Genomic DNA, 15,256 nt, shown 5'->3' on the forward strand with positions numbered 1-15,256 from the left:
GACATCTTCCCTGTCCTTAACCTCTCCGCATGCAAAATTCTGTATCGATTGGTTTTAAATTGTCCAAATGTACATCTTCAAAAACAATAGGCTTTAATTCTGAACCCAACCCTACCCCTATGCCAAATTTCGTTAGGATCAGACGATAATTGTGACCTGTATATATGCAAAAAATTTTGAAAACGTACAATTCATAATTGTAAGTCAAATTGAAAATATCGCATGCGATAAAAAAAATATGACAATAAATGAAAAAATGTAACAAAAATTTTAACTTTTTGTTGGCAGATTTTTACGCGATTTTCATAGATTTTACCCTTTTCTGGCAAGAACCCATTGAAAATTAGTGAAAATTGTCAAAACTTATAAGCGGAATAACTAACATCAATTTCATTTACATATAGTTTTTTCCTATTTCGCTACATATCTGATATGTTGGCTATCAGCATCACTGCAATGGTCAGTAAATTTGTGATTCGCGGTTTTGTGGAAATTGTCGTATTTTTTGACATAAAAGTTATTTTACCCGTTAAATATTGTTCGATGAACGTCCAAATTGGTAGGCTTCTGTCCAGCCCCAAAACTCTAACTCCATCCAAAATTCCGCGCTGATTGGTTTATAATTGTGGGCTGTAGAGCAACTAATCCTAAATATTTTACGATCATCTTCTAAAACAATAACCTTCTATTCTGACCCTATCCCCACCTCCATTTTCAATTTCGTGGAGATCGGGCCATAATTGCGACCTGTACCTTGATTACAAATTAACATGGACAGACGGACGGACATACATAGCTAGATTGACTCAGCTCGGTGAGATAGGAAGATCCATATATACTTTCCTATGTGGGAAACCAATACTTCGAGGTGTTACATAATTGTTGGCCCAATCAATAAAATGACATTTGAGCAGCGAAGTCGTTTGCAATTGAAAAATGAAAATATTCTAAAAATAATATTAGGAAGTGGAAAAACTCTATTACTCTGTGACAGCTAACTGTCCTTTTAGAAGAACAGTGGCAAAATTCACAACGATTTCGAAGTCAAGTAATTATTTGATTGTTTTTTTTTTATTATTTTACTTTGTTAAGTCATTGTATAGACATATCTGCACAAAATAGTTGCTTGCTGCATTGTTGTAATGGCGGAAATTTAAACCATTTTAAACAGCAACTATACGGCTTATTGAAATAGTCTTCAAAAAGGTCATCATATTGCTCATTGAAAAGAGCGGGATAACTAATAATAAAAAAAAAATTTTGGAGTTAGCATAAATGAAAATGGAAAAACAGTAAATTAAGGTTATGAGCATATGGATAAGGCTCTAAAATTGAGTGCATCCTTTGTAAATAAATGTCCTTGTAGTTATATTACTTTTTGCGTAAGAATATTTCTAATTCAGGAAGTCATTTGATAGAAAAAATCACTGGATAGATTATAAGCAAACTCAAGCTCGTTGCGCTTTTTGTCGAGGTATCGTTAACTTTATTTGCAAAAAATGTTACGTTACTTCTCATCCCAAGAATTCTTGTGTGCTGTAACCTGGCGCAAGCTTCGAAATATTTTGGTTTAAGTTTATTTTCTTATACCCACTACATGTTGGGGGTATTATAAGTTTGAACACCTATGTAACATCTCGGAATATTGGTCCTGCGCATAGGAAACTGTATATGGACTTCGTATCTCGCCGAGCTGAGTCAATCTAGCTATGTATACCCGTCTGTCCTTGTTAATTTGTAATTACGCTACATGTCGCATTTATAGCCCGATCATCGTGAAATTTCGCATGAAGGTGGGGTTATGTTCATACAAAATATAATACCAAAAAAGAAAAAAATCGTCATTTTCTAATTTACACACCTCAATTACAAAGCAATCAACGCGGAATTTAGTATGACGTTACAGTTTAGGACTAGACTGAAGACAACCAATTGTGATGGTCATGGAATAACATTTAACTTTTATATTAAAAATACGTAATTTATATTAATGCTGATGACCATTACATTGATGCTGATATCCAAGATAGCGCATATATAGAAAAATATATACAATATCGTATATCATAGAAGTTAGACCATTTATAACTCAAGAACCGTTGGACTGATTTCAACAATTCTCAACAACTCAAAATGGTCTCTTATCAGAAAAGGAACAAATCTAAGAAAATCACGTAAAAATGTATGATGTTACATATTTTATATTTTATATTTTTTTATTGTTGTCATATTTTGTATCGTATGAGATATTTAATTGTTAATTTTGTAATATTGTTTTTCACCTTGCACCATTATGCTGAAGAAATCTTGCACGGGGGTAGTGTCAGGACATAATTAAAGCCTATTGTTTTTAAAGATGTATATTTAGGGATTCAAATAAACCCTGACTTTATAGTCGCTCTACAGGTCACAATTAAAAACCAATCGAAGCGGAATTTTGCATGAGGTTAGAGATATCTAGCATTTTGAATGAACACTGAATCCTATTTAGCGGTTAAAATGGACTACAAGTTATTGTGAAATTGTTTTAAATTCTATGAGCCCGACAGATAGTGTAAATATAGGGCAAATGACCACGGTCAAAAACCAAAGACAACATTTCTGCATGGTTGTATGGCACTATTTCAAAAACAAAATCTACCAAAATGTATTTCTATCTAAGGGGGCTTTCAACATATTATGGTGTTGTAGGGTATCACATGGTCGGCCCCGCAAGTCCATTATAGCATTTGCTTACTTGTTTACACAATATTTTCGGTCAAATATTAACTTTCTTTATAATTATGTATATCATATCGTGTCGTCAAATTGTAGTAAATGCTTTTGTATGTTCTGTTCTGTTTAATTTAAATTATTTTGTTTTTAATTTTGGAATTTTTATTTTTCCGATATTTCGACCATAACCTATGATAATCATCAAGAAACTGACTTAAAAGAAAAAAATACGAGAATATTACCAAAACATTAGCAAATTTTACAAAAATTACATTTATTTTTCTCGCTGACCATCACATCCTGTGTTCTGTTCTCCTTTGAGTTTGATTTTCAACTAACTTTCCCGTGTTTTTCAATAATGTCCCTATATATTGCACAGTGTTCCGTATCTGTTTTGTAATTCATGCGTTTTTCTCCGGGGATGTTTATTATATGTAATATTTCTAACTTGTACCTTCGTTTATAGTCATTTTTTTGCGTAAGAATATCTACCTTTTCGCTGTTTTTTGTTTAATAGGTTTATTTGTTGTCTTTTGGTAGGATTTATTTTCACTTATCCTAGTTTTGAGTTTGCTTTCGCTTATCACCATTGCAACTTATCTTGTACACGACATTTGATTTTTCTTCAAGTTGAGTCTTGGATTTTGTTCTCCTGAAGGAGACATTGTTGGTATTAGTGCTCTTTAGAGCTAATTGAAAGATTTGATTTTGAAACCCGCTCGGAGAACCCAGGAACATATGTGAATCTTTTGAGTGCTTTTTCCGCTCTCGGTTCGATGCTTTTTACTTTATTGGACTTTACATAATTTCAAAGTTCAGTGATAGTCTTATTTGGGAGAATCGTTCATCTTCAGGTGTCTTTTGAATTACTGAAATGGAAATTGCTGTCATTGATATTGAAGACTTTTCATACGAAATTCGCTTCGAGAAAATTTTGAATAAATGATACCAATCTAACATAATTGTGTTGTTTTTTCTAATGACATTCGAATCAAGGCACGGGAGATGATAATTCGATCCACTTTCCATTGTAAACCGCAATTGATTATAATAAGCGTTCAATGCCCCGAGTGTGTTGTCGATTTCATCCTTTTTCAACAGTTTTATTAAGCTCACCCCGTTTGTTTTATTCTTGGGTCCAATTTAGTATTTCACCCTCTTCCTCTCAACCGATTAATCAGAAATTTTGTATACACTTTGGATTTTGGTGACAACACAATTATGTTCATTTATTATCATTATAAATCCAAGATGGCGGCCGCTACAAAATGGCGGATAACGTAGGTTTTATCAATCCCATCAATATGGGTATAAATGAAAGGGCTCAACAAGCAGAATACAATATATGTACCATAAAAAATTGAAATCCAAGATGGCGGCCGTACAAAAAAGTAGGTTTTATCAATCCCATCAATATGGGTATCAAATGAAAGTGATCAACCAGTAGAACACAAATACAGCATAAACTGTACTATATAACTTCTATATTTAAGATGGGCGCATCCACTAAATGGCGTATAATAAGATTTTAATTTAGAAATTGCATATGTCTATGGTGTCTTATCAATTGGTATGCATGATGGACGCTCGATAAAGGAAATTAAGAACTGTGAAAATGAGTTTTTGGGAGGAGTAAACGTATTACTTTTCGGTGATCTTTTACAACTGCCTCCTATAAAACGATCAGGAACACCTGTTTTCAAACAGCCATAACATCTCCAACCAGCAACACATCTCTGGCGTTTATTCACGCTGTGTGAATTAACTGAAAATATGCATCAGCAAGGTGACCAGACTTTTATTGATATTTTGAATGCTTTGAGAGTCGGTGAGCTATGGACACTCTATTCTTAATTTGCAATACCAAATTAACAAAATCTGTTGAAAAATTACGTTAAAATTATCAAATTAACGAATATTGGGTGCTACCCCAACATAGTTCTGTGTATGTATGATACATATTATGAGCTGCAAGTACCTACTTTAAAACTATTCCATAAAAATGTAGCAAACATGTTCGAAATTCCGAATATGGGGAGGTTATATGGGGTTTATAATAAACGTGCACCACTATATTTAATATCCAAAATTCTTAAATGCATTTCAATTATTTTGTTTTAAATTTAGGGTGAATTCCACAGAACATTGCTAATTGACACATAATTTTAAGCTTTTTAAGATTATATGAACTATGTGGGATCTCAAATGGAGGAGGAGTTATAAGAATGACAAACTTAATATGTCCTACATACTATGCTGGAAGACATAAGAAATAAACTATTTTTCCTTAACAGAATTAATAAATAACAAGCTGTTGCAACTTGGTCAAGGTCAAAATTTCTATATCATTTGTAGTTTATTTATTTTTATTATTTATATTAAAGGGCTGAAAATGTGACATACTTCTCTATTTATGTCATTTAAGGAAAACGTTCGTCCTGTTATACCCAGTTTGATCAAACACACAACAATACGAGACATCCAACCACATGCTCGATGTCGCATGTCGGTCAGACTCAAACCCATCTTCATAACAAGCAATGAACAAAATGTGGATATTGAATACTGTGTCACGCATATATATTCTGCAAAAAATAACAATAATAATGAAACGAAAAGGACATAGGCATAATGCAGGCAAGATACAATCACTGTCTGTTTTTACGACATGAATGAAACATTAAAATACATATATGTTTTGTTTGTTTTAACAAAAAATATCCGCCGAAAAATACCGCTGAAATGAGACCTTTATATGGAAGCTATACAAAGACGTGGTAAATTTTTTGTCACAGGCTGTAGTAACGATTCCGATACAAAATTTGAAATTTGAATAATGTCGCTAAAATCATCAAAATACCGAATATAGAGAGGTACCATTATATAAGGGCTATACGAAGACGTGGACCTGTACAGACAATTTTTGTCATAGGCTGTAATATCCATTACGAACTTCAAATACCAATTTTAAAACAATTTCGCTGAATAATGTCGCTTAAATCGCCAAAATACCGAAAAGGTACCATTATATGGGGGCTATACCAAAACGTGGACCTACATGGCCCATTGTCAATACCAAAAAGTCCTGCAGATACAATATAAATTTGAGTAAAATTCGAGTAGTACAACTCACTACACATTGATTGAAAAGTCATTTGAAAATCAACCACTTGTGGTTTCTTAACTGGTTGATCTTCAGATGACTTTTCAACCAATTTGTAGTTAGTTGTAGAAAAATGCATTTATAACTAACGAGTTTCTCAACTGGTTGAGTAAAGTCTCTCAGGGAAGTTAGTTCATAAATGCATTATTCTTCAACTAACTACAAATTGGTTGAAAAGTCATCTGGAGATAAATCAATTGTATTTACTTAGCTTTTTGATATCCAGATGTCTCTTCAACCAATTTGTAGTTAATTGTAGAAAAATGTATTTATAACTAACGATTTTTCAACTGATTAAAAGAAGTCATACACTGGTGGCCAAACTAAAGCAACTAAAATCACAAAGACAATAAATGCCCTGTAACTTTTACAAAAATAAACACATCCTAATTATTTTTCCAGTTTTGAATGAGGCACTTTATTCACTTTTTAAAAAACTAAAAATAAAAATACAAAAGTAATTTTGAATGAAAAATAAAATATAGGAAACTAAATTGACCCAATTTTTGTTTGGTCAAAACTAAAGCAACTTTTTGATTTTTATTTTAAAATAATTAAATTTTGGCTAGTAGTAGATAGCATAACCATTATTTTTGATAGCAGCTGCACACCTACGAGGCATTGAATGCATAACACGATCAATTTGAACCTTGGGTATGCTTTCCCAAGCACCCTAAATTCTTTGGAAAATGTTGTGTTTATTTGTTTTCGAATCTCGCTTGATCTTTCTGTCTACCATACTCCAAAGGTTTTCTATGGGGTTTAGGTCAGATGATTGTGCCGGCCATGACAAAACACCGATTTCGACTTCCGCAACCATCTTTGAGAAGTGTTGATGCATGCTTCGGATCATTGTCATGCTGAAACAGCCAAATAAGCCGAATATTTTCCTCAGTAAAAGGGAACAACATGATGTCCAACACATGTTTGTAAACAAATCGATCCATAGACTCAAGTCCATAGAAAGAAAAACAGCGCCACACCATTTTTGACCCTCCCTCATGCTTCACTGTACCCTTGCAACACTGCGGCTTAAGTCTTTCGTTTTGTGGTATTCTCACCATAAATTTTTTCATGTCTGAGTCTTTAATATTAAACGTAGACTCATCCCAGAATAAAATGTTTTTCCATTGAGCTGGATTCCAATTAACATTATCGTTTCCGAAAGCCATTCTGGTTTTCGATTTTTTCAAATGGCTTTTTTGGGAAGTTCTTAAAAAACGCGTGCTGTTGTAAAAAACTTCTTAAAATTGATTTATGACAACCGAAATTGTTGAAGGAGGCAAAAAGCGATAAATATAACAGCAAAAACAACTGAAATTGTGGCAATCATATGAATGTACAACAGAGTTGCTTTTGTTTTGTCCAAGCCAAAATCGGGTCAATTGACTTTACCATACATTATTTTTTATATGAAAATGAATTTTGGTTTTTGTTTTAAGTTTTTAAAAAGTGAATAAAGTGTCTAATTTAAAACTAGAAAAACTTTCTCATTTCCTTAATTTTTAAAAAAGTTACAGGGCATTCATTCTCCTTGTAACTTCAGTTGCTTTAGTTTTGGCCACCAATGTACGTACTCAATTTAAGCACACGTGGTTCGCCGTCATCGACGACATACTGCATTTTTGGAAAACACCATGAACGATTTTGAGTCGATCATGTCACAATCGAACTTTAACCAATCACAAACATGAATCACATGATGTTGTTTTGTGTTGATGCTGATCAAATACATGATTGAGTGCACAAAGTCGGTGTGGAAAAAGATCGGCTGGGTCGAACTTAACGCTTTTTATACCCTCCACCATTCAATGGAGCCCCCATATAACGGTATCTCCTGATATTCGGTATTTTTATGATTTGTGCGAATTGTAACAAATTTCGTAAAGTTCATAATGAGTACTACAGCCTATGACAAAAAAAAACGTATGTAGGTTCACGTTTTCGTATATCTCCCATATAACGGTACATCCCGATATTCGGTATTTTTATGATTTTAGCGACATTATTCAACGAAAATGTTTCAAATTTGGCATTTAAAGCAGGTCCACGTCTTCGTATAGTCTCCATGTAACCGTTTTCATGTATGTGTTAGTTTCCGGAATTTTTTTTGAAAATTTTCAAGTTCCTTCCAAATGGTGGCTGCTTTTTTACTTGTTACTTCTTTGTAGCTTATTTTTATTAATTATTTATATATAGTATTTGAATAGGAATATTATTATTTATTTATTTTATTTATTTTTTTTTTTTTAATTCAGCATTTTAATGATACTCATTTTTTAGGTATTTCATGGAGGAGAGTGTTTTAAAAGCAATTGGGTTGGATGTCCATGACAGCGGTCAATTATCATCTTCAATGGTAGATGATGTTTTTTTCATATTACGAAAATCAATAAGACGATCACTTACAAGTATGTCTGTCAACGGCACCTGTGCCGTTATAAATAATGCAGCAGCATGTCTAGACCACGATTTTGTTAACGCATTAAAAAGCCACCTACAACAAGGTTATCCATCTGGATATATAGATTTGGCTCAGGCATATAGTGCTATACAAAATTCATTACAGCAAGGTAAAATACATTCCAGTGACAACGAAAAGGCACGTGTAAATTTTCTAGTATATTTGAATAATGCTGATATTTCAACGGAATACATTGATACATTGTGGAGAACTATGGAACAAGAAATTGCTGGAGCATACCCTTCGATGACAATGGTTGAAAAACAATTGATCGAGAGTTGTCTTTCCGAGTTGAAATCTGTTCGTGATACTTTGAAGGCATGTGTTGATTTTGGAATGCAACAACTGAAGTCTAGCGCAATTAACCCTCGACTACATCCATGGGTTGATCAATATCTTACCCATAAGCATCAACTGACGGAGGTAAGTAATTAAATTGATTAAATACAGATTAAAAAAATCAGTTAACAAATCCGACGCAAGATTGTTTTCTAATACACGAGTTTTTTTAAAAGCAATCACCCATATTCTACTTGTTTGATATAAACATAGGCTAATATAAACATTGTTGCTCACTTTGTGTATACGTGTGTTCGAAAATAAGCATGGCTCCATACCATAATGTTCTTGTTGAAATAAGCGAAGCACATTGTCTTATAAAAAGTTTTTAATTTTCAAACTCTTAAGTCTCGGAATATGTTAGCATTTTGAATGTTTATTCTACAAAGTCTTTAATTTTGCTATTTTTTAGAGGATTACAGAAAATATGATCTTTTGTTAGATGCACTCTAAGATATTATGCAGAACTTGTAATATTCAACTCAGGTAATGTGCTTTATATGTTGCGATGGACACATCTAAAGTCTTTATATTTGTGCGCCGTCTGATGCTAACAATACCAATCAATAAAAATTGTTGATTCGTTATATCTCTTATGGTCTGTCAAAAGCTTTCAATGATTTTTTGAGCCATTGGGCATCCATCCCATACGACAAATACACACTTTTGCAAAACTTTTACCATTGCAGATGTCTTGCTGGTGCGCTATTCCCATAACAATGTGGTGTCTATCCCAGATGAAGCGAGATCCAATACTATCTTATTCTGTGTACAAATGGCGGCCAAGAGGATTGAAATGTCTAATGCTTCCCTGTTCCGTCAGGTGCATCTACAAAATAAAAACCTCTGTCATTATTTGTCACTGCATGCATCAATGTATCTTAAATATGTCTTTGCTGTGCATTTAACTTTTGCATATTTGATTGAATAAATGCAAATGATTGAAAAACATTTCGATGACTCTCAACTAGTGTTCCTTGTTTACGCTTTTGGAAAACTTTTCGGACTTAACTAAATTACAAAATTAACCTTTAACTTCCCTTCACATTTTCTTGAAATTCTCTATTCTATTACAATGAATAAACATTTTGTTTACATAAAAAAAATGTTTTTTTTTTTACTTATTGTAATTTAAAATATACAAGCTTACTTTTAAAAAACAAATTATTATCAAATAAAATTTTTAACAAAGTTTTTTTCTGTAATACTTAGAAGTTAAAGGTTAAATGTTGATATATGAGCTTTAAATGTCTTCAATAGCAATGTGGATATGAAACGATCCATCGATTGTTAACTTAAATTTCCTGATTCAGAATTCGCTCAGTAGTCGATTTACAATAATCATCGGTTGGTCGTCGTCTATATAAGTATACCCATCATTGTCCCTAACATTTTAAACAATCAAATCTCTTAGATAGGTTAGGTTGAAAAAAACAATCGTCACATGTCCTGGTGGCCATACACTTACGTCAGCATAGGCCTGTTGTGCGCTGAACAGTCTATTATGTTTAATATTCAGTTACCTTAACAAAATTCCTCAACTGTTTAATTTAATTTACCATGATCTGATTAAGGTTTGGTATGGATAGGATTTTTGTGGTTTTCCCTACGCCGTCTTTGTTTCTTAGGTATACAGGATTGCCCATATTCGACGGACCCATCTGGCAACGCCATAACTTTTGACAGAGATGTCACATCGCTTAATGACATACCGCGTTTGAAGCGTCAGTCCAAGCAAATTTTTACCATGAACCAATACACGCCACGCGAGCTCTCTGAAATAGTTGAAATTTACAAGAAGTCAATTGTGAAAACTCAACGTGCTTTTAAAACATTAAAAAATGTGAGAAGTGCGCCTTCTAAGAACACCATTAAGCGTTTATACGAAAAATTTTCGACTGGTAAGGCTCTTTCTAATCCGAAGAGGCCATATAAAAGTCGACCAAGGCGATCGGTCGAGAATATCGCTGCCGTACGAGCCAGTGTTGACAGGTCCCCAAGAACATCCCAAAAACGCCGTTCTCAGCAGTTGGGCATGGCTCGGTCCACTTTACAACGGATTATTCACATTGACTTGCATTTGTTCCCGTACAAAATTCAATTGACGCAAAGAATGTTGCCTGCGGACAAGCCTCGTCGATTGGAATGGGCCCAAAGAGTCATGGGTCCGTCGAATATGGGCAACCCTGTATGTGTGCGTTTTTTGCCCATGTCTTTATCTCTAGACGTGACGCATTTAGCGGCACTGGATTGTCTAAGTTTACTGTTGCTAATTCCCTGCCTGTTTTGGCGAGAGAGTTCGTTATCTCCTCTAATTCCTGTTTTTGAACTTACTGTTTTGGATCTTATAGATTTTATAGCGGAAAGAAATTTTGCTATAACCCACAGCTATGGTAGTAATGGTATGGTAGGGTCCGTACAACCTCATGTTTACACTGAATTCCCTGTAACGTATGCATGTTGTTCATATTTAACCATATCATAGTAAGAACGATGTTGGACTTATCGGTCGATAAGACTTAGGTATTTCGTAGCTTGCCTTACCAGTTTTGGGTCTTGCAAGATTTTTGGAGTACACGCAAACTTTAGTCACGCGTTGAAAATTTCGACTAAGTTGGACGAAATATAGTCGACTTCTTTTTTGAGCAGAGCCGGGAAGACCGTACCTGGCCCCGCTGTCTTAAACGGTTTGAAGCCTTTGATAGCATCCTTTACCACCGATTCATCAATTTTTGGTGCTTCATCAGTATCATTCAACAACATCCGATTAATCTACTACGTGTGTGGTGAGGCTCATCGGGAAGCGTGTGTCCACCAAAGACCTTAGTGTTTTTCTATTGTTTACTTCTTATTACCCATATCATCCACCATAGTCTCGGCTTGTGTATGGGTTTTTGAAAGAAACTTTTTAATTTTTGATACATCATTTAACCTGTCAACCTGTTCGCAGAAAAGCTTCCAGGAGTTTCGTTTAGCAGTTCTTAATATTTCGTTGTATTCTTTAAGTTTATTACGTTAGCTATTCCAAAATACTGCTAGTTTTTTTTTACTACAAACTCTAATTTAAAGCCCTCGGATTTTTTTCCTTTGTTACGAATTTTCACTGTCATCTATGGTATTTTGTAGGCAGATTTCCTGTCTCGAATGGGACAGGATTCTTAGATTCAGTTCCGACGTAGGCGGTAGTGTCGGTGAGTCGATTGGTAGATATACTGACGCTAGTTATATGTTGCCATTCCCCTGCTTCAATACTGTTGCGTCCGATGTTGATAACTGTGGGGAGAAAAGAAAACATAAATTTTTGTGACATATTATACAAGTTATCGGTCGAGACCCTATATTGTTAGTAGTTGGTGGTTAAAATGGGCTCCTATTTCTTCTCCTTGCTGTCACTTTGGGCTTCCTCGTATAGGCCGATTCTCACATTATTTTTGAATCTGACCGCGTTCGAGACATAAAAAGCAATTCCCTTAGACTTTGTCAGACTGCCAATGGAAAGATGGTCAACTCCAATAACAATCCTCCTTCTTCTCTCTGTGGAAGACTTTCCATATCTTCACGTCCAAAGTCTTGTTTCGTCTTCCAAAGACTTCGAGCGTACGTCCCGTCTTGAACTTGCTGCCAAATCCTCTGACGTATAACGTCGGGGAGAAACTTCGCTCTTCCTCACCGCCCTCAGTCAAAGGATTCTTCTGACAGTTTCCATTGCGAGGTCCTTGACTGTGTTTCCCCAGAGCATCTATTGGTGGGAAGCTCGTTTTCTTTTTTGCTGGCTTTGCAGTGTTCTGTTCCTCTCCTGAACCACTTCCCCTGGAGCATCCTGAGGCTTTGCATTTTTGCTCGTCGGTTGCTTCCTGAGCTTTCGCCGTTGAGCCCCAGACAGCCTTTTCGTTTTTGTTGTGAGCTTCGTCAAGCTGTAGCTCACTTCTGCGTACGTTTCCCCGAAGTTCTTCGGACTCTTTGTCTATCTTTTTGCCCGAAGGTTGTGCGCTCAAATAATCAAATAAGCCAAAATGTTAATCACAACAATTGCTAATTTCACTGAAATTATAAATTACCTTAAATTTTGACATGGAATTGTCGTCTTTGTGATAATTTGAAAACGGAAATAATATGACTGCATATTTTCAAGAAAATGCTTTCATTCTAATGTTGCTCCGGATACAAACGTTCGTAACGGTTCTGGTGGTAATCGATTTTGACTACTTGCACAACATAAACTTGGGTTTTCCGCCTTGAAATTAAGTACATTGCAATGTTGGCAAACGTTATTTATCATTCTAATTAAAACAGCCGGAAGCAAATTTCAGTAGTCTTATCATAATTGAAGCAAAAGGATTCAGGATCCTACACACACGTTGGCGCAAATCCAAAAAAAAACAAATGACCGATTATGCCGTTCGTTGAGTACGTTGTCCATCGCTTTGAGATGATCTTGCAGCAAATGTCAAATGCGCATTAGTCGTGCGTCAACCAATGTTTTTATACCTTCAGCCATATGGCTACGATAACTCTCGAAGGGGGTATCAGATTTGATACAAAGTTGGTATATCGTAATATTATTGTCAAACTTAGATCGAGTTCGGAGATGGACAATATCAGTCCACAAAATGTCAAAATTTTCAAAGAAAATAATTCATTGCACAGAAAGGGAAAGTAATAATCCGATTTTGCACCAACTTTGCGAGTCCTAATATTTTCATCAGTGCTAGGTAAGGTGCGAAAATAGACAGTATCGGTCCACTCCATCAGGTACCTCCCCCACAAAGGGCCAAAAATTTGAATAATTATAAATCTTTTTAAATGTGATGTAAGAGCCTGATTATCTTCAAATGGCATACATCCCAATATTTTTATTAACCCAAGGTCTGGCGTTAAAATGAAATATATCGATCCACTCCTTCTGGTACCAACCAACCCCCCCCCCCCCACAAAAGGTCGAAATTTTGAATAACTTTAAGCTCATAAAACGCGAAATTAACATCCGATTCCATTCATGACTTTGTATATCTCAATATTTCTATCAACACAAGATCTGTTAAAAAGATGGTGGAGATCGGACCATTTCTGTTGCTACCTGCTGCCCCACATAGGGTTCAAGATTTTGAAAAACAAGACGCTCAACGAAAGCGAAATAAGCATTCGAAATAAGCCCTTCTGGTACCTCACTTACAAAGGGTCATAATTTTCAATACTTTTATCTGTCTTAACTTACGAAACAAGTCAGCGATTCTTTACAACTTGCTATATCTTCCTCGGTAAACTTCAAAATGAAAGATTTTGAATACATTTTGGAGTAAAGAGCTTAACACGAGCTTTTGGATCATATCTAAAGATTTAAGGTGAACCTAAATTTCACAAAAAATGATTTCAACAAAATCATTACATTTTATGAAATATGAGGTGAAAATAGTAAGTCTGTAATAAATATTAAATTATATAGAGATAGAGTGTGTTAAACAGGGCAACTTAATCAGACGCAATATATATCCCAATAAGGATCTTTTGAACAGAATAATATTAATTGTTTTCGTACTTATTCTATTACATTTGAATGAATAGTATATGCTGGGTTTCATATTACTGAAGCATATTATAAGTAAGAATGCACAAAGTGAATGTTAAGATGTTTAGTTACATACCTAAAAAATTCTTTGCTCCACCTTTTTATAAAGTCGAGGCTTTTTATAAGCTTTGCTAGTCGCTAAGTTTAAACTATCTAAAAGGATACCTGGATCATGAAAAGAGGCAACAAATTTCACCTGGCGTTAATTAAAATAGTAATGTGTATCAACTTTTCGCCATCAAAAAATGTTCATGCGTTTACATTTTAAAATATTTAATTCTAATTCATTGATAGAAAAACAAATTTTTTAAAAGTTAAATTAAAACCTTTTTTAACTTATCGATTTCAGCCTTAGTTTCTTTAAAAAGACTATGACAATCAACTTGAAGATCTCTACAATCAAAATAAGACCAACGTAGACCTTTTGTCTTGTCAGTAATAAAATCATACTGTCTACCATTAAAACCAGCACATTTAAGATGATATAAGATGCTCATTGACGTCTCTAACTGAACAGTCTTTGAAAGAGCAAGCCATTTTTGTAAAATAACATATTAGATGAAAATACCATTTAATAATTTTTTATATAAATAAGAAGGTAAACTGTGTAATGTGAACACGGTGTAATAATCAATATACTATTAGTACCTAAAATTATGCTAAAAATCAATTTTTACGTACAGAACTGCTAAAGGGTAATCAGCTACAAACGACAAAACAAACAAAAACACAACTTGAAGATCTCTACAATCAAAATAAGACCAACGTAGACCTTTTGTCTTGTCAGTAATAAAATCATACTGTCTACCATTAAAACCAGCACATTTAAGATGCATAAAATTATCGCAAATAAAACAAGATATAAGATGCTCATTGACGTCTCTAACTGAACAGTCTTTGAAAGAGCAAGCCATTTTTGTAAAATAACATGTTAGATGAAAATACCAGTTAATAATTTTTTATATAAATAAGAAGGTAAACTGTGTAATGTGAACACGGTGTAATAATC

General features: G+C 34.3%; 1 protein-coding gene across 3 annotated transcripts in view; it reads left to right on the plus strand.

Annotated features, from left to right (window-relative positions):
* Window positions 1–15,256, plus strand: part of LOC101896658 (conserved oligomeric Golgi complex subunit 4) — a 166,499-nt gene that overhangs the window by 142,004 nt on the left and 9,239 nt on the right. For 2 of the 3 annotated variants that reach the window (XM_059130444.1, XM_059130431.1), the window contains exon 4: window positions 8,162–8,765. In XM_059130444.1, coding sequence (XP_058986427.1) covers window positions 8,162–8,765 — 604 coding nt within the window. Of the gene's footprint in view, window positions 1–8,161; window positions 8,766–9,370; window positions 9,730–15,256 lie in introns of those variants that run through there. The other variant, XM_059130441.1, reaches the window with a different exon arrangement.

Source organism: Musca domestica, unplaced genomic scaffold (genome assembly GCF_030504385.1).
Source record: "Musca domestica strain aabys unplaced genomic scaffold, Musca_domestica.polishedcontigs.V.1.1 11, whole genome shotgun sequence".
Lineage (NCBI taxonomy): Eukaryota > Metazoa > Arthropoda > Insecta > Diptera > Muscidae > Musca > Musca domestica.